Below are 23,018 nucleotides of genomic sequence, written 5' to 3'. Positions count from 1 at the left end.
GTTCATCAGGACCTGCTGTCACCTGTTCTCAGGTAGACTCGAGTCCAGACCTCAGTGTCTGACAAAACCTTCACACTCACAAAGAAGACCCGGACCCGGACCCAGGAGGACTGGTTCTGCAGGTTTGAGAAGGAAACAGCAGCTGTTTGAATTCATCAGCTCCAAAACCTCGTACCTGAACCAGGTCTGATCTCTGTGCTCAGACCAAAACCTGAATGAAGCCCAGCAGTTAATAGACCCGGCGAACCGGACTCTGCTGACATCACCAGCCTCTGTGCTGCTGGATGTTGTTGCTCAGCGACAGATTGTCACCTGCTGTAAACGAACTGTTGTGTGTGTTTGTATTTACAAACTGGATCTGAGCCTGAGTGGACCCGAGTAGCTGGACCCCCAACTGAACCAGACCTGGACCCAAACAAAACCCACAGACCAAAGGGGCTGGGATCAGAGGAGACCTGATGATGATGTCATCCACGGAGCTCAGATCACTGATGATGACATTGTCGTTTGTGGTTAAACAGAGTCTGAGAGAGACCTTCAAACCCCGCCTACTGTCACACCTCCAGACTGACAGATCCAGATCCAGATCCAGAATCTGAATCTGATCCAGAATCTGAATCTGATCCTGATCAGACAGAGTAAAGGAGGTTCACACGCTGTCAGTCGACCTGATGAGGGGTCTGATGGTCTCTGTGGATCCTGCTGATCACAAACCTGCACAACACCTTTACTCACCAGCTTTTTCCAGAGCGTTCAACCATATCTCACTGTCTTCTTCACTGAATCTTCCTCATGTGTCTTTAGGTAGAGTGCTGCTGTCAGATGCTAACAGGTGATGCTAACTGATGATGAGGAAGGCCTCCATGATCTTCCTCCAGATGGTTCTGGTTCTGGTCTGAGGTCCTGAAACTGAACCCCAGACCAGAAACCAGATGTCGAGGCACCAACCAGGTGAGGCACAAACAAAGCTGGAGTCAACTCATTAATAACAACTGAGCAGGAAGAAGAAGGCCATGAGATAGAGTCAAAAGATCTGGAAAAAGGTAGTAACTGAACTTAAAGGTTTGAATATTTAATCACATTTATTTATTCCCTAATACACACTGCACCCCCGCTCCTGACTCTTATCAGTTCAACTGATCACTTTTATGCCTTTTCAAAATAAGAGACCTGCCACAGTTTTATCCCAGGAATCATCAGCTGATTCAAGACGAACGTGACGTCGTGTACCGTCTCACACAGATCAGTCCTCCTTCATATGAACCTACATCAGTACCGTCAGGTGATCCTTCAGTCCAGCTGCATAAAACATCTGTACACTTCTCTACAGACACAACAACACAGAGATACTGTGAATGTTCCAGAAAAATAAAACGGATCCAGAGAAAAAGAACAGAAACAATCAAGTATTTAAAGATTTCATCCTCTGACTCTCCTTGGCACATTTTCATCCCTCTAATCAGAGACGTCAGAGTTTCTGAGAAGGAACCAAGTGTTTCCTTTGTGCAACTGAAAGAGACGCTACATGAGGGTCCTATAGGGGGCGGAGCTTCAGCTGAAGGTTCCTAGAGGGGCGTGGCTTTAGCTAAACTGGTCCTGGTCCTGGTTCCTCCTGAAAATCTAAACCTGCATTTTTCCAAATAATTTAAAAGTGGTTTGTCAAGTTCTCAGCAGCTTCATGTGAAGTCTGGGACCAGACCATGAACCAGGTCGTACCAGTGAGTCGGGACCTCCAGTCTACATCAGGCTCTTGTGGTCTGGGTTTAGTTTGGTGCTGTTGGAGGGGGTGAGGGAGGAGGAGGAGGAGTGCAGTTGTTGGTACAGCGCCCTTAGCTCCTTCACCTCCTCCAGCACCTCGCGGGCCTGACTCCAGGCCGCCGCCGCCTCCTTCAGGAGTCTCTCCACTTCACCTTGCGCCGCTTCAGCCGCCTCCTTCCGCTTCACCTTCCCCTTCTCCCCGTCAGCCTCCCGCTGCACCTCTGTCAGCAGCTGCTCTGTCTTCTCCAGCTTCTGGCTGATGAGCTCCTGCAGCTGGCTGATGGGGGTTGTGGCCCCGGGCGGTGTCGAGGCAGGAGAACGGGTCAGTGGCGCGTTCTTGTTCTTAGCAGCTTTAGTTTCTGAGTGTGACAAGATCTCGTCCATGGAGGCGCAGCGGTTTTTCTCCGCCGTCGTCAAACCTCTTCCTGGCTGAGGTGTTTGTCCAGGACCCGTTTTCTCCCACACCACCGCCACCTCACGAGGAAGGCTCTGGGATTTCCCAGAAGCCTCAGCGGCCCTGGTAGAAAGAGCACCATCAGTTTTGGACCTGGGACAGTCTGGACTGAGGTGGGACTTGTCCAGGTCGTCCCTAAAACCATTGCAGCTGTTGGCTCCCTGAGACAGAGCATCCTCCTCCTGGATCAGGTCCAGAGTCAGCATCCCGTCTGAGGAGGACGTCGAGGCCTGAACAGAGGAGGAGGAGGAGGAGGGGTCAGTGACATGACTAACAACACGTTCAGACATTTGTATGAAACATGAATTTATCCGTGCTTCAGTTCAGTTTATTTGGTTCTCATGAACAGCTGTTGACTCTCAACTGGCTCTGTTCTGGACTGGCTCTGTTCTGGACTGTTGTTATTCTGGCTGGCTCAATTATTGTCATGATCAGTTTATTATTTTCGTCTCATTTCAGTGGCTGGAGTCAGAGAATATTTTAATTGTTTCAGAATTTTTGATAATTAATGATAATTGATTATAAAACAGTTTAAGTAAATTATTTCTCTGTCAATCAACCTATCAATAAATTGATTAAACTAATGATCCCAGCTCTAGTTACCACTGGGCTCTTTAATTAGATGATTCGATATATGATCATTTTTATGCAGACGACACTATATAAATAAATCTGTATCATATGTCCACAGTTTGCTCGGTTGTCATGGAAACAACTCTCAACCAGGAGGACCAACGCTCCAGAAGAGAGTCAGTAAGTGGACCTTGAGTTGATGTTGTTTCTCTGGTTGAGCGTGAACCGGTGAGTGCTGAATCTACTGATGAAGACCATGTAATGTGGTTTTGCAAATATCTCAAATAAAATTTTGGACATTTTATGATGAAGGAGCTTCCCACCGAGGAAGAGGAAGAAGGAGGTGTTGGAGGAAGAGGAGGTGATGATAAAGAGGAGCATTATACTGACCACGGCCAGCAGATGGCCTCTGGTCGGCAGCCGGCGGTTGTGAGGAATCTTCACTCGATCTCGAGTCAGGTGAGACAGGTGAGAGTCTTCTACTGTCACCTGGAGCATCAGCACAAAGAAAACATGTTCACAACGTGACCTGTGAATGTTAAAGGGCCTGGGACTGACTGCTGAGTGACCTCCGACCTGACCCCTGATGACCTCTGACCTGATTCATCTGCAGTTCCTCTGACGTCCACCAGGTGCTGCTGGGATCAAACTCTGACTTCTTTCTACAGGTACAAAGTCAGTTCTGACAAATAATCTAAACTCATTTACTGTCTTTTCCCTGAGCTTTTAGCTGCATGACATGGTCTTCACCAGTTGTCATGGTGATTATGTCAGCTTGTTGTCAGGCTGTAGCTGCTGCTTCACCTACATATTAATACTGTTTGTTTGATGGTGCTGTCGACATGGAAAACACCACAACATCGATACGACATGAATGTAGCACAGGTTCATGAGAGGCTTCTTTCAGCCTGGAACACTGTGTGAGAGAGAGAGAAACATGATCGATCAGATTATTGATCGGAGTATTGACGGGTGGAAAAGGGGAAGGTTGTTGACTGAATGTTGTGTTAGCAGACGGCAGCCCGCACACACTGAAGTAAACACGACAACACCGCAGTAAGAGGAACTCACACGTTCTAAAAAACAGACATGTAGACAACTGCGACATAACCACGGGTGTTTCAAAACTACAGGAAGTTAGCTGTTGCAGTTTGTTAGCAGTGACAGACTAAAATAGTCTCCAACAAATCCTCTGTTTGTTCGATTAAGACAAACAGGAAGTCATAAAGGGTCGAGAGATGGACAAACACTTTGTGTTACATGAGATTTGTTGACAGTAGAAAACTGTAGAATAACACCTGATCCTTTAAACAGTCAGTCCTCAGACCTGCTGTAATAGACTAATGGATGCCACTTAGAGATGATGATGATGATGATGATGATGAAGATGAGTTTATGTACGTACATCATCCAGGATTCGGTTTTTGGCTCTGGTGATGGCAGCGTTCAGGACATTGATCCAGGACTCCTTCTCCTCCGGACTGACAGCCAGGAAGACCAGGTTAGGAACCTGCAACAAACACATACAGGTGAACCCTCAGCTACACCGCTGTTAGCTTATAGTTTAGCTTTAGCTTGTTGCTTTGTTTACACGTGTTAACTGCCAATAAGTAGTTTTTGTTTACGAGTTTGGTTATAACTTTCTGTCTTTTTGTTTCTTTGTGGTTATTAACAAGTATTTTTGCATGTTATCTAGATAGCTGTTAGCTTGTTTTAGCCTGTTGCTAACTTGTTTTTAGATTGTTTCTCTGTTATTCAGATGTTTAAGCTAATTTTTGATACCTTTTTTTACCTTGTTGTTTTACTGTTTTCATCTTTGAATCATACTTTCTATTGATTCTTAGTATTTAGCTTCTTTTGTTTTAGCTAGTTGTAGCTTATATTGTTTTTTTTGCTGTTGTTGCATGTGTTAGCTCGTGGTTAAGTTGTTATTTGATTGTTGTTAGCTTCTTTAAACATGCCAGCTCCTCGTTAGTTTGTTATAGCATGTTGTTAGATATTTGTAACACTCATTTATCTTGGTGTTAAGATTATTTGTTGTTAGCATCCAATAGTTTGTGTGGTAGTTGTTGACTGATGACACGTTTTTTCTAAAATAATTTCATATTTTTCTTCTCATTTATGACAAAAAAAAAAGGACAAAAAAACTCTTTATCACGTTTCAGGTTTTCACAGATGAACAGTGATTGGATAAAATTGCTGACATCACACATTAGAATACTGGATGACCTATCACAGCCCCCACCGACACTGCAGTTTCTGAAGCCTCAGTGGGAGACACATCACCAGATGGCCGAGAGAGAGTGTGTGCGTGTGTGTGTGTGTGTGTGTGTGTGTGTGTGTGTGTGTGTGTGTGTGTGTGTGTGTGTGTGTGTGGTGTGTGTGTTGGTGTGTGTGTGTGTGTGTGTGTGTGTGTGTGTGTGTGTGTGTGTGTCTTTGTGAGGACTAATCTGAGTTTTAGGTCGACCTTGAAAGGTTTGATTCAGGGTTAGGAAATGCATTATGTCATTGAAGGTCCTCATTAGGACAGAAAGACATTCTGTGTGTGTGTGTGTGTGTGTGTGTGTGTGTGTGTGTGTGTAAACTGCCACCCAGTCTGAAGGACACCCGATCCTCTCCCCCAGGGCATGCTGGGTATTTGAGGGATGGCCTGCAGATATCTATTGTATGTTAATGAAAATGTTTCATTCAGTTCAATGTTGGTCATGTTTTTGAGATAGACATGTGTACAGACAGACAGGTAGACAGACAGGTGTACCGTGTTGCCTGGCGAGCTGCAGCGCTGCAGTCTGAACTTGCTGTGGTTCTTCTTGCTGCGACTCTTGTTCTTGCGGATCTCCTCGCAGCGCTCGTAGTCCGATAGGTCCAGAACCTCGTCAGCCCGACCCAGCTCCTTCACCTGCACCACACACACAGGTAACACAGGTAAAGGGTCAGAGGTCAGCTCACCAGCAGGACAGGTGAGTCAGGTGTCCTGAGAGAGCGAGGAGGCGGAGCATCGTTGAGACATCTCCTGTGAATTTATGTTAATCTGACCTGAGCAGGAAAGCCCCGCCCACTTCCAGGTGAGTTCCTGTTCTTCTATGGATTCTGTCACTCAATGTGCCTTTCCGAAAATATCCATGTTCCTGAGCTTTCTGTCACTATCTAACACATTTCAACATTTAAACAATTCATTGTTTTCATTCAACAGCTCCAGCTCACTAAGACTCATGGGAGATGTAGTTAAAAATGCAACAATCAATGTTTTAATTCATTAAAGGGCAAGTTCAACATTTACATGAATCTTCTTCTTGTCAGATGAAGATGATGATGAAGATATTAGAGATGAAAAGTGATTAAAGAAGAAAAGTAGAACCAGCTCAAGGTTTTAGTTCTTCCTGCTCCTGGTTAGCTTAGCTTAGCATTAAGACTGGAAACATGGGGAAACCGCTAGCTTGTTTTTACACTTAAGATAAAACATGTTAATCAGTGACAGCCAGGCTAATGATTTCCCCCTGTCTCCAGTCTTTATGCTAAGCTAAGCTAAATGTATCCTGAGTGTTGAGACATGAGAACCTTCCTCCTCCTGCTGCAGGTTCTTTAAAGAAACAAACTAAATGTAAATCCAGTCAAATCCAGTAGAAGAACACTCGGACATGGAAACGTCCTTCAGTAGATTTAAATAGAAAAACAACATTCGGCTCATTTTCCTACTGATGCACGTTGATCCGAGTCTGGGACGGACATTCTGGTCCTGGGTCAGTGTGTACGGTGGCCCGGAGAGCTCAACTCACTGTGACTGAAGAACACAACATGCAAACAGACGAAACAATCGTGTCCCGGGTTCAAGGCGTCTGTGGATTTGTTTGTTGTTGTATTTGCAGCTCGTATCGTCAGAGATGTTTTCTGAATTTGTTTGTGTGTTTTTAGTCTCAGTGTTTTGAGCTGTCTGGGCCACCGTACTGTGTCCGTTCAAATACTGTGTGTAGATAGATACACACACACACACACACACACACACACACACACACACACACACACACACACGTAAACAGACACACAAACACACACACACGTAAACAGACAGACACACACACACACACACACACACACACACACACACACACACACACACACACACACACACAGTCTGTCCATTCAAGAAGAAGCTCAACTAAAAAGTTTTTAGTTTGGATTTAAAAGAACAGAGTTGGAGTGTGTGTGTGTGTGTGTGTGTGTGTGTTGTAGAAACAGGGGGTTTGGTTTCAACACATGTCATCTTCAGCTGTCTCTCTCTCTCTCTCTCTCTCTCTCTCTCAGGTTCTGGGCAGTCTCTGTGGACTTTCTGGATCGTGGTCTGGATTCTGGATTCTGGAGGTGTGTGACAGTGAGCGGTGGATCAGCTGGTTGTTCTGGTTCATGTTTCTAGGTCTGAGACACAGATAGGAAGACCAGCAGAGCTGACTGAGAACAGTCACACACACTGACCCAGATGATCCACCTGAAGATTCATCGACAGAAATCTGGAGTTTGCAGGTGAATGGCTCACACACACACACACACACACACACACACACACACACACACACACACACACACACACACAGCAGGTGTTGGTGTGTCTCCTGCAGCAGGTAAACCTCAGCTCATTAATCTCCATGGAAACACCATCCATTATTCACCAGCTTTAAACTGAGACTTCCTGGGAGAGAGGCCACGCCCACCACACAGTGAGGTCAGTCGCCGCCTCGGGCTGTTCCCTCCCCCTGCTGATGTCACTCTGCCTGCATCATCAGTCAGGCGATCAATAATCAATATTCAGTTCAGTCTCAGAGAAGCCTCTTACATAACGAGTCTGTGACCTCTGACCTTTGGACATCAGTCTAATCTGGATTTATCATGTGACTTTACCTGCACTGCTTATTATGGGCTGTAGAGACGTCTCCATGGTAACACACATGCAGACAGATGTATGTACATATCATCATCATGTGTGACACTGATGCTGCTAGAGGATTACTGAGGCTTAACATGGCACACACACACACACACACACACACACACACACACACACACACACACACACACATACTGGATTAGCAGCCTCAGCAGACGGAGGTTAAACTGTGTCTGGCTTCATGTTTCTGATTGGCTGGACCACCTGTCACTCATGTTACATCACCATGTGACACACACAACAGCTGACAGTAAGACAAGGGGATTTTAACCCTTTCACGTCGTGTTCTCATCAGGACCTGGATGGAAGGGGGAGGGGCCTCACTGACGGACTCTTCACGGTGCAGGAGCATCCGGACTGGCAGGTACAGAGAGTTTTTACCCACAAGCCACCTGGTTCCTGAACTACACACCCACAGTGATGAGACTGTCAACTGTTTTATTTATCATATGATTCTTTTATGTCAATACTTTTTATGTTGTTTACACATTTATATTTAAAATGACTATTTAAATACTGTTTTATTCACTTTCTCGTTCTTACTTTTTATTCAACATGTAACGTTGAATTTTCTCTGGGACCAAGAATTTAACAAACAACAAAAAACGAGCGTGACATCATCCGGACACGATGACAAACAAACTGTTGTCTGTGAACGCTCCACACAGATAAAACCCAGTGTTACCTGTGAGGTGATAAAGACGCAGTAGACACACCCGCAGTCCTTTAAGGTGTGTTCACTGACTGACTGAAAGTCTGTGGCTCATTATGGTTTTTATTGATAAAGGATTGTAAACTTTTGCAACTTCAAACAGTTCAGATCAATAAAATCTGTCTCCGTCTCTTCACCTGTCACAATCATACTTCATAGACAAACTCTTTAACACTGATGATGTCATTACCCAGGAAATGAGTCCGAAATTAACACTGATACAACACACACACATCTCCCTGTACTTGTGTCGACCCTCATTGACATAAAGCGCTCCCAGGCCCCAAACTCAGAACCAGAACCAGAACCAGAACCAGAACCAGAACCAGACCCTGCTTCTACCCGGAACCTTAAAACCAAATCTGAACTGTCAAACTGACGTGAGGTGGTGAGGACGGAGACAGTGTCCTCATGGTGAAGAAACGTCTCGGTTTAAAACTGAAGACAACACGAGCTGAAGAAACGAAACCTCGGCTTCGCCTTTAAAGAAACGAATGTTTGATCATGATGGACCAAAAAACTAGAGACAAAAGTGCCCTGAGACAATTCATCAACTAATCAGTTAATTAATGACACAATCAAAAATAAATAATAAACTAAAACTTCTGGTAAAGCCTGAAGAGGAAGAGACTTGAGAAACATCAAACTGTCGACTGTCAGGGGAAGTTTAATTCTGTCAGGAACAACAGACGTGGTCAAGGTGTGTGTGTGTGTGTGTGTGTGTGTGTGTGTGTGTGTGTGTGTGTGTGTGTGTGTGTGTGTGTGTGTGTGTGAGTGTGTGTGTGTGTGTGTGTGTGTGCATGCGTGCGTGTGTGAGTGTGAGTGTGTGAGTGTGTGTGTGTGTGTGTGTGTGTGTGTGTGTGTGTGTGTGTGGTTGTGTGTGTGTGTGGTTTCTCTGGTCTCACACAGAGTTTCTATTCCTGGTCGGCCAGGAAGTGAAGCTGGTGACGCTTCACACGAATCAAACCTTCGCAGAAACAGAAACCTGAGAGGACAAGGACTGAGACGAGTCCGTATTTGGAGTTGAGACAGTTTTCATAGATCTTCGATGGTCATGTGACGCTGAGGTCTGAGTGATGTCAGAGAGCAACTGAAGAAATGAAACAGATCACTTCTTGAAAAAATCTGGATGCTTCGTTTTCCTGCAGCTGAGACGCTCTGAGACGTTCTCTGATGTTCTGTAGTTGATTAAGGTTCTAACAGGATGTTCTGTTTAAGGTTCTAGTAGGAAGTTCTGCATTTGATAAAGGCTCTATCAGCATGTTCTGTGTTTGATAAAGGTTCTATCAGCATGCTGAGTGTTTGATAAAGGTTCTTTCAGCTTGTTCTGTGTTTGATAAAGGTTCTTTCAGTATGCTCTGTGTTTGATAAAGGTTCTATCAGCACGCTGAGTGTTTGATAAAGGTTCTTTCAGCTTGTTCTGTGTTTGATAAAGGTTCTTTCAGTATGTTCTGTATTTGATAAAGGTTCTATCAGCATGTTCTGTGTTTGATAAAGGTTCTTTCAGTATGTTCTGTATTTGATAAAGGTTCTATCAGCATGTTCTGTGTTTGATAAAGGTTCTTTCAGTATGCTCTGTGTTTGATAAAGGTTCTATCAGCACGCTGAGTGTTTGATATAGGTTCTTTCAGCTTGTTCTATGTCTGATAAAGGTTCTTCCAGCATGTTCTGTTTGATAAGGGTTCTTTTAGCTTGTTCTGTGTATGGAAAAGGTTCTATTAGCTTGTTCTATGTTTGATAAAGGTTCTTTCAGCATGTTCTGTGTTTGATAAAGGTTCTTTTAGCTTGCTCTTTGTTTGATAAAGGTTCTATCAGCTTGTTCTGTATTTGATAAAGGTTCAATCAGCTTGTTTTGTAGTTGATAAAGGTTCTATCAGCATGCTCTGTCTATGATAAAGGTTCTGTGAGGACGTTCCGTCCTGTGTTACAGCAGTGAAACCGGAGCTCTCTGTGTGTCTGCAGCTCGGACTGAAACTCGACTCCTGCAGAACGTCGACTGTAGAAAATCGAGGAGAAACTTTCTGTTTCAAGTCAGAACCAAAGCAACTACAGAACATCGAGGAACCCGACAGACACGACAGAGAACTCACTAGAACTCTGACAGTAGGGCTGCACAATAGGCAAAAGAAATCATCTCACATGATGTGGAGCATCACGTGACCACTCGTTACCATGGCGATAATTAAAGCTCTTAACGAGGTGTCAGCAGTCAGTTATCTGCTGCTGATCATCTCCAACAATAAATCAATAATCAGTCAGCTGACAGAGTGGCAGGTGTGAGTCACTTTTAGGCCCCGCCCCTCTGACTTACCTCTTTCTCACAGACGAACAGCTGATCTCCTCTCAGAACCACAAACCGGTTCTTCCAGATCTCTCTGAAGATCCCTTTCCCGCAGAACTTTCTGATCCAGCCCACTTTATCTGGCTGGAGGTTCTGCGACGCCGAGTCCTGTGGACCCTGAACAGGAAAAAGGAAACAGGAAGTAGAGTAAGGACAGGTGAAAAATGTAACCCTTTATTGAAACAGTCTGTAACAGCCGGTGCTTTCAGCTGCTCAGACTCTTGAGCTTCTTCTTCTTCTGTCTTTTTAGTTGAAACGTTTTATCTTCACCAAATTCTTTAGTTTTTTTTACTGAAGAGAAAAGTTTGATGTCAAACAATAATAATAATAATAATAACAATAATGAATTTCCCTTATATATACAAATGAATAAATATACATTGAATAATAAAAAATACTAAATATAAATAATAAATAAATATAAATTCAATGAAAATAAAACAAATACAACATAAAACATAAACATAAACAAACACATTAAACATTAAAAATGATAACAACTCAAAAATAAATCTAATAAAATAAAGTCTGTAAAATATTTTAAGTACTTGAACTTTTAACATGTGATTTATTATCTGTAGATGTTTGTCATCAGTTCCCCCGGAGGATCAATAAAGTTTGATCTTCAAACTGTTCAATAATATTTTACTGTTGTTTCAAAGCATCAGCTGATTGAACTAAACTCACTTTTTAATGTGAAGGAATAAAAACCGATTTAGTTCTAAATATCTGAAACATTTGATGTGACGCTTGTTTTTACACATGAAGCAGATTCTGATCAACAAACTTAAATATTAGAATCACAAACCAGATCAGCTGATACAGTTTGAACCCAATTTTATTGACAAGATCATTAATGACAATGTGAGAGTGAAGACGGCTCCTGCTGAGGAGATATTCCTCTATCCTGATCAAGTTGAGACGTGTGTTTGTTTTGTGTGTTGTTGTGTGTGTGTTGTTGTTGTGAGTCAGAGAGAAGAATAAAGCTCCTCACTCTCATTCACACTCAAACATTTGAGTCTTTTGTCATGGAGATTCATCACATTCCTGCAGCCTCAGCGTCTCCAGCCACCTGACCAACAACACGCTACACAACTACACAACCCTATACACAACTACACATCTACACAACTACACAACTCTGTACACGACTACACAGCCCTATACACAACTACACAACTCTGTACACAACTACACAACTACACAACTACACAACTCTGTACACAACTACACATCTGAGCTTGTCCTGAGTGTGAAACAGTGACGACAGAAAACTGTCAGTTTTTCTGATTTCAATCCTCATCAGTTTTATGAGTTTTTCTCATTTACATTCAGAGGTAAAAAAAAAAAATCTGTTTTTTTTCTGTAGAAAAATCAGTTTACTACACAACTACACAACTCTGTACACAACTACACATCTGAGCTTGTCCTGAGTGTGAAACAGTGACGACAGAAAACTGTCAGTTTTTCTGATTTCAATCCTCATCAGTTTTATGAGTTTTTCTCATTTACATTCAGAGGTAAAAAAAAAAAATCTGTTTTTTTTCTGTAGAAAAATCAGTTTAATGTCAAAACAGAAACTAAAAACACAAACCATCAAATACACAATAAACTGTGTCTGGCCTTCAGACAGGAGTCAAACAATACAACTGCAACTCCTACTCATTATTATTATTATTAATATTATTGTTGTTATTATTATTATTATCATCATCATTAGTAGTAGTAGTATTAATACTCAGCTCAAACTAAATTAGACTGTGACATGTTTTAAATTGAACGTTGTTAAGTCATTTATTTGTTTTATTATTTGTGATATAATCATATTTATTTACTGAGTGGTAACAGCGTCACAACCAGGTCACAACAGTACATTGAGCTAAACTTCAAACTTCAAGTATTATTTTGTATATTTTATCATATATTAAATCTTTAGATTTAAGTTTAGCTTTTTAATAAAATAATACAATTAGATTCAATTTTTTTTAAAGTGATTTCCTAAATGTTTTTATTTCATTTGAAATTCCTTCTGTTCCTGTGCTGCTGTTAAATGTTCAGACAAACAACATGAAACCGTGTTAACTCTTAAAAGGCTCTAATCCCTCTGTTCTCAGAGGTTTTCATCTGTTGTCTGATCGTGTTTGTGTTTGTTGTGTGAGTCCGTTTAACGGCTGTAACGTGAGTTCAGCTGCTCTCCCGGTAACGGAGTGAAACCGGATCTGCTCTGTTTTCTCTTCGGCTCTCAGGATGATTAGATCCTCGGTCAGATTCCCGCCATCTTCTCATCAATCATCTTTGTCCATAATATTTAATCTTTTTCTCACTTTAAACCGTTTAAATCATCAATAACGCTCTTATTCTGAAAAGCGGAAGTGGGGTCTTTAGCCAACTCGCTGCCGCTGTTGCCTTCAAAATAAAGGCGTAGAAGTAATCATAGAGGCTTTTGTTCCTCGAGCTTCGGTTTAACGTTAGAAAACCGACCGTCACGAGCCGCCGGTGGCCCGTGTCGGTTCCGTTAACACTCACCCGTTTCCCCGAGTTGTTCTTCTTCATGCTGGCGGCTGTCAGGCTGCCGGCGGCGGACCGGTGTCGGTACTTCACCCACTTTCACGGTAACTCCGTTATTTCTCCTGAGAGCGCGGCACAGCGGCGGGAGAAGAAGATAAAAGCGGGTTAAAGCGGTAAAAGTCCGGCGGGAGACCGGAGCCTCCGCCGTTCTTCAGCTGTTGATCCTCGGTCTGACTCCGCTCGTCGCCCCGCTGCTCTGTGCTGCTGTCGCCGGGCTCCGCTGCGCACTGACCGGCCAGGAGCCGCTGAGGGAGTCGGTGTCCGGTTACTCCTCCTCCCCCTCCTCCTCCTCCTCCTCCAGACTCCCCGCTGGCTCAGCGGCTCCTCGGTAGCCCCACAGCGTCCCCCACCGGCAGAAACCGACTGCAGCACACAGGGATGATGATGATGATGATGATGATGATGATGATGATGATGATGAATGATGCAGACTGTGTCCCTCATCAGCTGTCTGCTCAGAGTCCTGACCTCAGACCACCCTACGGGGGGGGGGGGGGGGTCAGGAACACACGGCAAAAGCACCAGCAATTAATTAAATGGTTATTGATTAACTAAAACGATTTTAGTTATTAACCGCTGAAGTCTGTTTAAAGTCAAACTGGTTCCATCTTATTATGATCATCATGTTCTTCACTGCTGATCAGTCAAAACCAGGTCCAGAGTCTGGGTCTGGGTCTGGGTCTCAGGGAGAACAAAGTCTTTTCTCTGAGAATTTAAACTAGAACATCTTGAGAGTCCTCTACGAGACCAGAACCTCAGGGTGGAGGATCAAGAGCCTGTTATATGATGGTACAGTATGAAGTGGACCTGCGGGGTTTGGACCCCCGGGCTGTTGTCCACTCCAACCAGTTGGTGATCCAGCTTTGCCATCCAACATGAGCCAGGCCTCATGACCAACATCAGGGCTGGACCAGGACCATCAGGTCTACGGGTCTGTTATGGTTCTGGAACAGACTGGTGTTGGTTTACAGCAGCAGGACCAGGGGGGTGGGGTGAGGTGGTGGGGTGTTGTCCTCGGTCTTCGAGTGGAGGATGAGGTGGATCAGTCTGGAGCTGGTCTGTGATCCTCAGCTCAGATCTGGATCAGTGTAATCCGGTTCAGTGTGGTCTGGATGTTGGCAGATGTTTTGAGGCTGAACTCTGATCTGGAGTCAGTTTCACTCAAACTGGGTCAGACTGAGAGAGAGAGGCTGATCTGGAGATTATCTACTGACACAACAACAACACAACATCTACTGACACGCTTCACTAAAGACACACAGCACGCTGTTTCCTGGACAGAACCACATGATCTGGTTCTGGTTCTGGTTCTGGTTCTGGACAGTGATCAGTTTCTAAACGTCTTTGAGGAGCTGAACATGTGAACGTCTCAGTGTAAATTAATGAACTGAAGTTTAAATGAAGCAGTTTGTCATAGAAATTCAGCTGGAGGTCAATAATCAATAATCATGAACTAATCAATAATAAACTAAAGAAATTAAATAAGTCTCTGTTGATTCTTTCCTGGAAACTTTGAGGAAACAAACCTGTAAATTAGATTCTAACATGAGCCGCTCCCTTTAGATCCAAGTGAATATTTATTGATCATTAATTTATTATGGGGAATTTATTCTTCACATCTTTATGTTGAATTGTGTGTTCACCTTGAGACAGATTTAACATCTGGGATTACCTGTTGGTCAAACACCTGTTTTACCTGCACATCATCATCCTCATCTTGTAATCTGATTTATAATCTGGTTATTAATTCCTCAATCAGTTCCCTTCATGTTTCCTCTCTGTGTTTTGATCCGTCTCGTCCTCGCAGTAAATGTGGCGTGGTGTTTTTCCTCAGGCCTGTGACACAGTGTCTGAGGAGGAACAAGGACTCATGAAACAGAAACATCTGTGGGCTCTCACAGAGTCAGGTCACATGACGCTCACCTTCGTTACCTTGATACAGTGACTCTGCTGCCACCTGCTGACTCATCAGCTCTATTTTCTTCATTAGTAACAGATGTCTGACACCTCACGACGTGGAGTCTAGTTAGCTGAGAGAGAGGAACAGTGAAAAACAGACACTTTTTAATCTATAAACAATTTAAAGGATTAATCAAATATCAGTGTTCTGTTGATTGATTAATCAGATAATTGTTTCAGCTCTATAAAGACTGAAGCTCCTGACATATTCCTACAGGGAGTGACAGCTGAGGTCACATCATTCATTCAGATGAAGGAGCTGTGTGGATGAAAACACGTTCACATCCTGCTGCTGTTCAGTCAGACTCGTCGACCTCACTACGGTCGACAGATGTAAGAATTATAAATATTTTATTGTAGGTGCACGAAAAGGTGAATGAAAATATGATCTGACATGAGAAAGATCTTCAACAATGTAAAATCATTCACAGTGTTTCCTGGTTGATTTTATTTAGTTTGTGGGACCAGGGGGGTCTGTGTGTGTGTGTGTGTGTGTGTGCGTGCGTGCGTGCGTGCGTGCGTGCGTGTGTGTGTGTGCGTGTGTGTGTGTGTAACAGCTGCAGAGAAATCTCCACGACGACTCTGCTGACTGTACAACAGCTGAAACACACACACACCTGTCTGCTGTGTGTACATAATATCACGAGCTAACAGCAGTTAGCCACCATGCTAACCACCTGTCAACAGAACCAGTGCAACCTCTGACATCTGACGGCCCATGTAACCTGTTGGTCTCTACGGTAACCGCTATGATCAGACTTTAAATTCCAACACACACACACACACACACACACACACACACACATACAGACTAGTGTTTGTGGTTTGTGGGGACCAGGTGTTTGTTTGATCACATGTGAAGACTCTTCTCATTGGTCGAACCAGACTGAACTAAACTAAACTTCAATTAAACCTGCAGTCTGACTGTTTTTAAGTGACTTGTGGGGACATTTCCAGTCTTCGATACTTGTGGGGACCACCACCCTCACACATCTTGATTTATAAAACAAACTGAGATACACTTCTGATGTCTGTCTTACTTTATATAGAATTAATCTAACTCTGGTTTGAGTCAATCACTTTTATTTAACTCACATTATTTAACAATCTCATCACAAGATCAACTTATTTCGTTTTTCTAAATCTAAAATCAAGAGAAAGATAAAAGGAAATGATAAAACAGGAAGGAAACACGTTGGTGTTTGAATTTTATTTTGAGAAAGCTGTATCTTCAAAATAAAAGAACATTCATTCCGACCTGCACACAGGTCAAAGGTCACAGTAAAACACTCTCCAGTCAGACACCATGTTCTCAGTCCAGTCACTCGATGACTCTATTTTCAATAACATCACTATGAATTTCTATTTTCTTTAAATAACAATAAATTTACCTTCACAGCTGTTTAATAAAGTTTTAGTTCCATGTTTTTATGGAAAATAAATTGACAGAAAAAACAAATTCTTCAAACAATAACACACAACTCTGACACACTCACTAATAATGATTTACTAATGCAAAGAAATAAAGCTGTATTGATTATTAATATTAATATTAGTGGTATTGCTCAGATCCTGAACTCTGTTGCAGGCTGCCTCTGATTGGCTCTCGTCGTTGTCAATCACAGTGAACATTTTACTGATGCTTGTTGTCGTCTCTTCTTCTGTCCGATCTGATGGGGGTGCTATCATCTGAAGATCCTTCCCTTCCTCTTTTTCTACTGCGCGCAGACATCGGGGTCAGAGGTCAGAGGTCAGCATGTGTCCTTTAATCCAACCAATCGGGAGCTCTCCTCCCACAGCTTCCTCGCCATCACATCATCCTGTCCCTCTGGCGCTACTTCCTTCTCTGCACAGTCACTGAAGACAAACACAAATAAACCCGTCTCTGTGACTTATGAGGACATCACATTGATGAATGAGTGAGTTATTTACACAAACAAATACACAAACATCCCTGCAGGTGTGCTTTTGTATTTCCAGTCTCCTCCCCCTAATGCCTACCTGAAGTATCGTCCAGACCGTTCCTCCAGACCCGGCGTCACGGCGCAGTAAACCGTGGTCTGGGAGCCCTGAGTGGGTGTTTTCATGAGCAGCAGGGAGGGGAGGCTCAGCAGCGCCCCCAGCAGGGGGAACCAGCCCTGAACATGACGACCCAGCTCGGTCCGGATCACACCCGGATGGAGACAGAACGACGACACTCCAGAACCTGAAGGACAAGGATGATCTGAGGTCAGTGTCAACTCACTGCAATGTATGTAAAAGTTCAATGTTTGAACAGTTATAATGGGAGAACCTGCTGAATTACTGTGAATTACTGTGAATTAATTCCTTTAGTGCAAAAATAGTCAAATTTTAAGTTATTCTATCTGATTGTGATGAGCAATGTTTCTGGTGTTTAGTGTTTGCGGGGACCTCTGAGTCGTCGGGCGAGTTCTCTGGAGAACAGGACGTTGGCCAGTTTGCTCTGTCGGTAGCTCTCCAGAGAACTGTACGTCCTCCTGCTGAAGAACAGGTCGTCGAGGTCAATACGACCTGAAGAAACAACGACAAATAACAACTGTAAAAACATTATTACAGATATTATAAACAAACATCAGAGGTCAGAGGTCGTACCCCCCCGGTGGGCGATGGACGACACATTGACCACTCGGCTGGGGGCGGAGCTTTTCAGCTTTGGCAGCAGCAGATTGGTCAGCAGGAAGTGACCCAGATGATTGACAGCAAGTTGAGTCTCAAAGCCGTCTTCTGTCAACCATTTTGGACACATCATCACGCCTACAGACAGGTGGAGACACAAAGACAGGTAAACAGCCAGGTGAACATACAGACAGGTGTAGAGACGGACAGGTGGACTCACCTGCATTGTTGATGAGAATGTCCAGTCTGTCTTCACTGTCCAGGAAGTCTTTAGCGAACTGTCTGACGGAGTAAACCGAAGCGAGGTCCAGGTGTCTGATCACCACGTTACCGTTTCCTGTTGTCCGTCGGATCTCCTCCGCCGCCCGCTCTGCCCGGGTCAGATCCCTGCACGCCATCACCACCCGGGCCCCTGGTCAACAAAAGAAACACACCTGGTCACCACACAGAACGACAAATCAAACACACCAGGTCACCTAGCAGATTGTTCCAGGGGTGCGATGGGTGCGTTTGATTCGACACACACAGTCAGTAGTAATCCCTGTAATCAGCTCAGATGGTTTCAGCCTCTGTGAGCGTTACAGTGACCTCTGACCTCTGTGTATGTGTGTGTGTGTGTGTGTGTGTGTGTTGAATGAGTCACATTAACAAAGCATTAGAAACAGAATCCAGTCTGTGACACTGTAAAAACAATCAACTGTGTTGAATGTGTCAAATGAAACTGTTGAAAGGTGAAAACTTAAACATGGAGGTGAAAAGAAAAACATCAACTAATAACTAGAAGCACTCAGAGGGTGCAGACCTCCACTCAGGTTCAAAGGTCAAACAACACACGCCAGATTGCAAAGAGAAAAACTAATTCTGAGTTAATGATCTGGATCTGCCCCTAAATGTAATAGGTTCTGCTCTGGCCCCTCCCCCATCCCTCCACCGAGTTTGGAGAGGGTTCAGGACTGTTTGAGTAATCCTGCACACACACACACACACACACACACACACACACACACACACACACACACACACACACACACACACACACACACACACACACATTCTCTGACCTCTGCGTGCCAGATCTCTGCTCGTCTCTTTGCCAATGCCGGTGTTCGCTCCAGTGATCAGAACCGTCTTTCCGTCCAGACGAACCGAACAACGACAAACTCCACCTGCAATCCACTTCCTCAACACCGCCACACCTGTGTACACACACACACACACACACACACACACACACACACACACACAACACAGGTGTTACCATAGCAACAACAGCAGGACATATTGTATGTAGTGAGTCTGGTTCTGTTGGGGATGTTCACGTCTACGTTGATGATGCTGTTAATTATCTCAAAGACTCACGTCCAGTCAAATTAACTTTTATTAAACCCTCAGATGTTTGACGTGGGAGTCAGTTTAAACTAATCTTTAACTAGAACACATGATCAGTAGAGAACAGACTTCCACAAGGACCAGTGTCAAACAACAAACACCAGACTTCAGAGGAAAAACCTCAAATTCATAGTAAACGATCTGGATCTGACCCAAACGGGTTCTTCTCTGGTTCACCACCCATCCCATTGGTTCAAATCAGAACCAACAGGTACCAGTGATTACATAACTTGTTTCAGACTAGTGGTGGAGGTGGAGTTTGATGTGTCTATTTCACAACATGCAGAACATTATTCTTTTAATTACCATCTGAGTTTCTGACACCGAACAAACATAGATTTTATAAACCTGTTTCACCTCCCAGTCAAAGATTTTAGAACAGCCCAGTTTTTCCAGCTGTTATTTAAATTTACATAATTCAGTGTCTCAGTGTTTTGTAGAATGATTGAATCTTGTTGTTGAACTAAACTGAATCTCAAGCTGCGTTTCAACAAAAAGTACCAGGAACTAAAAGTTCTAGGTACTTTTCTTCAGGAACTAAAAGGTTCCTGTGGCCCATTGTTGTCTGTGTTTCCACCACAGCCAAAAGTCCCAGGAAGATTATGTTAATCAGGACGATGACGTATGGAAAAGCAATGGATGTAAATGCATTACACCTCCAGTCCAGTAGGTGGCGGTAAGAAGAAGACAAAGGCTACAACAATGATGACGCCATAAAAGTGACGGACAGACCGGCATCATCGGTTGTGTGACACTACAGTCAGCCTGTTAACATAGAGGAGATTCAGCTTGTGCTGCTGTTGATTGTGCTTTATTGCATGAACCTTTGGAAAGTACTACCCCCTGACCAGGGACTTTTTGAGGGGTAGATCAATTACCCTGGAACTAAATTTAGACCCTGGTTCCTGCGGTCAAGAAGCGGATAGTTCCTCAAAAGGTTCCTGGTTCCTGGGGAAAGGTCCTGCGTTGGAAACACACCTTCTATGTCTGACTCCTGCAGCAGCTGAACTCTGTCCTCTCTACGACAGAAATCAGACACGTTCAGAAGTTCACACTCGTGTCACTTCCACCTTTGGTCCAGTTCATCCAGCTCCATATGGTTCAGGTCTGGAGACTGTGCTGGTCCTGACCGACCAGTCTGTCTGTCTCCCTCCACTCTGTCAGCAGGACACAGTCCTACTTCCTGCAGTACAGTGTTGTCATGGTGATAATCACAGGGTGTAGTGACACTGTTTGTCATCATCAGTTCACCAGTTTCTTCATCCTGATGATGTTTTCTGTTTTCTGTCACATCTACAGCCGAATTAAGATTATTATTTTTTTTACCACTTTGACCTGTTGAAGATTTTTCACTGAGCTGCTGAAACTTCAATAAAAACAGGAAACATGGGGCTGATGTAAAACTATAGACCGGCAGAATGTGAAGAATCAACCAGGTCCAACCGACCAATAAGAATCAAAGAGGCGGCGACGTCACTCATTCATTAAAGAGCCGAGTCAGCAGGAAGCAGGAATGTGGCGTTAATAACAATCCTCTGATAATCAGCTGCAGCAGCTTTAACTCTGTTTCATGTTTTCATGCTTCACACAGAGTTTGCAGATTTGGCTCATGTCTCATAATGATTACTGTTGAACTATATGTGTGTGTGTGCGTGTGTGTGTGCGCACATGTGACTTCAGTGTCATAAGCAGTGTGGGAACTTTGAGTTTCACTAGTTTTATCTGCACTCAGACCGTCGCAACAGCAGCTTCTTTTCTCTCCGTCTCAGTGTGAGGAGAACGTTAGAGGAATGTTTCAGGCTTGACTTCATCATGGAGCACCAACACAATCAGAACCAGGGATCCATGAGGTCCTGGGTTTACTCATATCAGTTGGTTTTACATCAATTGATAAATCAGATTTGTCAGGTTTGACGAGTCCTCTGTTCTCGTGCAGAGACTCTGTCAGAACCTGGTTTAAAGACCTGAACTGGTTCAGTTTTGATTATTTGTTGTAAAGTTTTCAGTGATGAACAAACAGTTTTCTTCAATAGTCGATTGATTGTTCAGTGAATTTAAAGAAAAGAAATGATGATAAATGATGCTCATCATTATATTCTGTATTATACTTTTAATTATTTTTGTAATCCGATTAATTTGCAATTTTACAGTTTGAAGCCCTTTGTAAATCTGTTTGGTGTTCACTGCTCTATAAATAAAGTTATTAATTATTATTAGAACTGTTTTAATCTAAAAGTAAAACAGAGGTGGATTGTAGATGAGCAGTTAGACAAAAGAGAATAAATCAATAATGTTTGACATTAATCTGAACATGAACAGACACTGCAGGAGGTTAAAGTATAAAAATAAAACTCTCCACAGACCGGAAGTTAATGAACATGAAGTAGAGGTGAGATCTTACAGATCAGAGTGAGTCCCAGCAGAGCTCCACATCTCAGCAGCAGGCCCCCCCGGCCCTCCTCCCCAGGCCCCGGCTCCATCTCTGGGTCCGACTCACTGCCGCTGCCCCCGGGCCACGGCAGCATCAGGAATCCTCCTGGACCCGCTGCTCTCATCCCTGCAGGTCCGAACAGACTGAGGAGAGACGGAGCCGAGCAGAGACGGAGGAGGCGGAGGTAGATTAACAGATTAGAGCAGATTATCCACCACAGAGCTGCTCTGGGATCAGTCAGAAACAGGAAGGATCACTGTCCACTGAAAACCAGGTATCTCCAACATGTTCTCCAGGACACAAGAAAGACTGTGTTTTAGATTGGTGACAAATCTATTGTATATATTTTTTTCTGAGGTTATAACTTCTGTAATAAGGTCGGATGAAAGGTCTGGTACTGACCCAGTCATTATAAAAACTAACAAGGTTTAGGTTTCAGCTAAAACTAAATCTGACACTAATAATTAAACGCCTTTTAACATGTAGTTAGTTTTAGATGTAAAATATATTATTAATATAAATAATATAATATGCAGTACAAATGGAAAAAAAGAGTAGTCTACAATACCCCCCCCCAAAAAAAAAAATTTCTTTTAAAATGAAAATAATTAATTAAATGAATAAAAATTAAGGAGTATAAGAGGGTTATCAAACTAGAAGTAAAAGTACATAAAAATTCTATTCAGTTACAGAACTTTGTTACTGTTTTTATTATTTTCCTATTAGCTGCAAGGTTAGTCGATTAATTGACCAGCTGATTGATTCAAATTAATGGACAACCATATCAATAATTGATTATTCATTTTAAATCTTTTTTTTTTTTTTTGAGTAAAATTCTGAATTCTCTGGTTTTAGTTTCTCTGAGGTGAATATTTTCAGTCTGCAGTCTGAATCTCTGGTTTTTGCTGCAACATATTAAAATCTAATAGTAGAAACGTGAATTAATAAAGTTCTGGTTTCACTCTGTTTTTTTCTTCACTTTAACGCGTTTTTCTTTGTTTTGTTTTTTTGTTCCAGCCTCCGCCTGTGACGTCAGATTCTGTAGCCCCGCCTCGCCACAAAACAACAAAAACAAAATGGCGTCCTGCCGTCAGACTGGTGCGTTGTTTTGGTGCATCTCGGTCTCCGTGTTGACTTGTTGTTGTGTTTGTTAGTTTGTCTGCGGTCGCTGTCGCCGTCAGTCCGGTTCACCGGAGTCACACCGGCCGCTACGGGACGTTTCACCGCCTCCAGCCTGAAAACCCGCAGCAAACCGCA

General features: G+C 43.3%; 2 protein-coding genes across 3 annotated transcripts; both read right to left on the bottom strand.

Moving 5' to 3' along the window:
• Window positions 1–627: 627 nt before the first annotated feature.
• LOC111234072 (pleckstrin homology domain-containing family O member 1-like) lies at window positions 628–13,562 on the bottom strand. 2 transcript variants are annotated; one of them, XM_022761984.1, is made up of 6 exons: window positions 13,304–13,562; window positions 10,748–10,894; window positions 5,544–5,684; window positions 4,191–4,295; window positions 3,176–3,274; window positions 628–2,442 (listed from the first exon to the last, which is right to left on the bottom strand). In XM_022761984.1, exons 1-6 carry the CDS (start codon window positions 13,328–13,330, stop codon window positions 1,738–1,740), a joined length of 1,224 nt encoding a protein of 407 aa, XP_022617705.1. In that variant the 5' UTR covers window positions 13,331–13,562; the 3' UTR covers window positions 628–1,737. The 2 variants fall into 2 exon arrangements, with proteins under 2 accessions (XP_022617705.1, XP_022617706.1); XM_022761985.1 differs by lacking the exon at window positions 3,176–3,274.
• Window positions 13,563–16,541: 2,979 nt separating this feature from the next.
• Window positions 16,542–22,324, bottom strand: LOC111234073 (retinol dehydrogenase 13-like). The gene is made up of 7 exons (XM_022761986.1): window positions 21,732–22,324; window positions 19,003–19,137; window positions 18,162–18,353; window positions 17,918–18,079; window positions 17,717–17,836; window positions 17,306–17,510; window positions 16,542–17,161 (listed from the first exon to the last, which is right to left on the bottom strand). Exons 1-7 carry the CDS (start codon window positions 21,883–21,885, stop codon window positions 17,056–17,058), a joined length of 1,074 nt encoding a protein of 357 aa, XP_022617707.1. The 5' UTR covers window positions 21,886–22,324; the 3' UTR covers window positions 16,542–17,055.
• Window positions 22,325–23,018: the final 694 nt, after the last annotated feature.

The sequence above is a fragment of the Seriola dumerili genome, unplaced genomic scaffold (genome assembly GCF_002260705.1).
Source record: "Seriola dumerili isolate Sdu_G_001 unplaced genomic scaffold, Sdu_1.0 BDQW01000435.1, whole genome shotgun sequence".
In the NCBI taxonomy this organism is placed as follows: Eukaryota; Metazoa; Chordata; class Actinopteri; order Carangiformes; family Carangidae; genus Seriola; species Seriola dumerili.
Note: the sequence above shows the minus strand (reverse complement) of the source record. Positions and strands in the feature narration are given on the sequence as shown.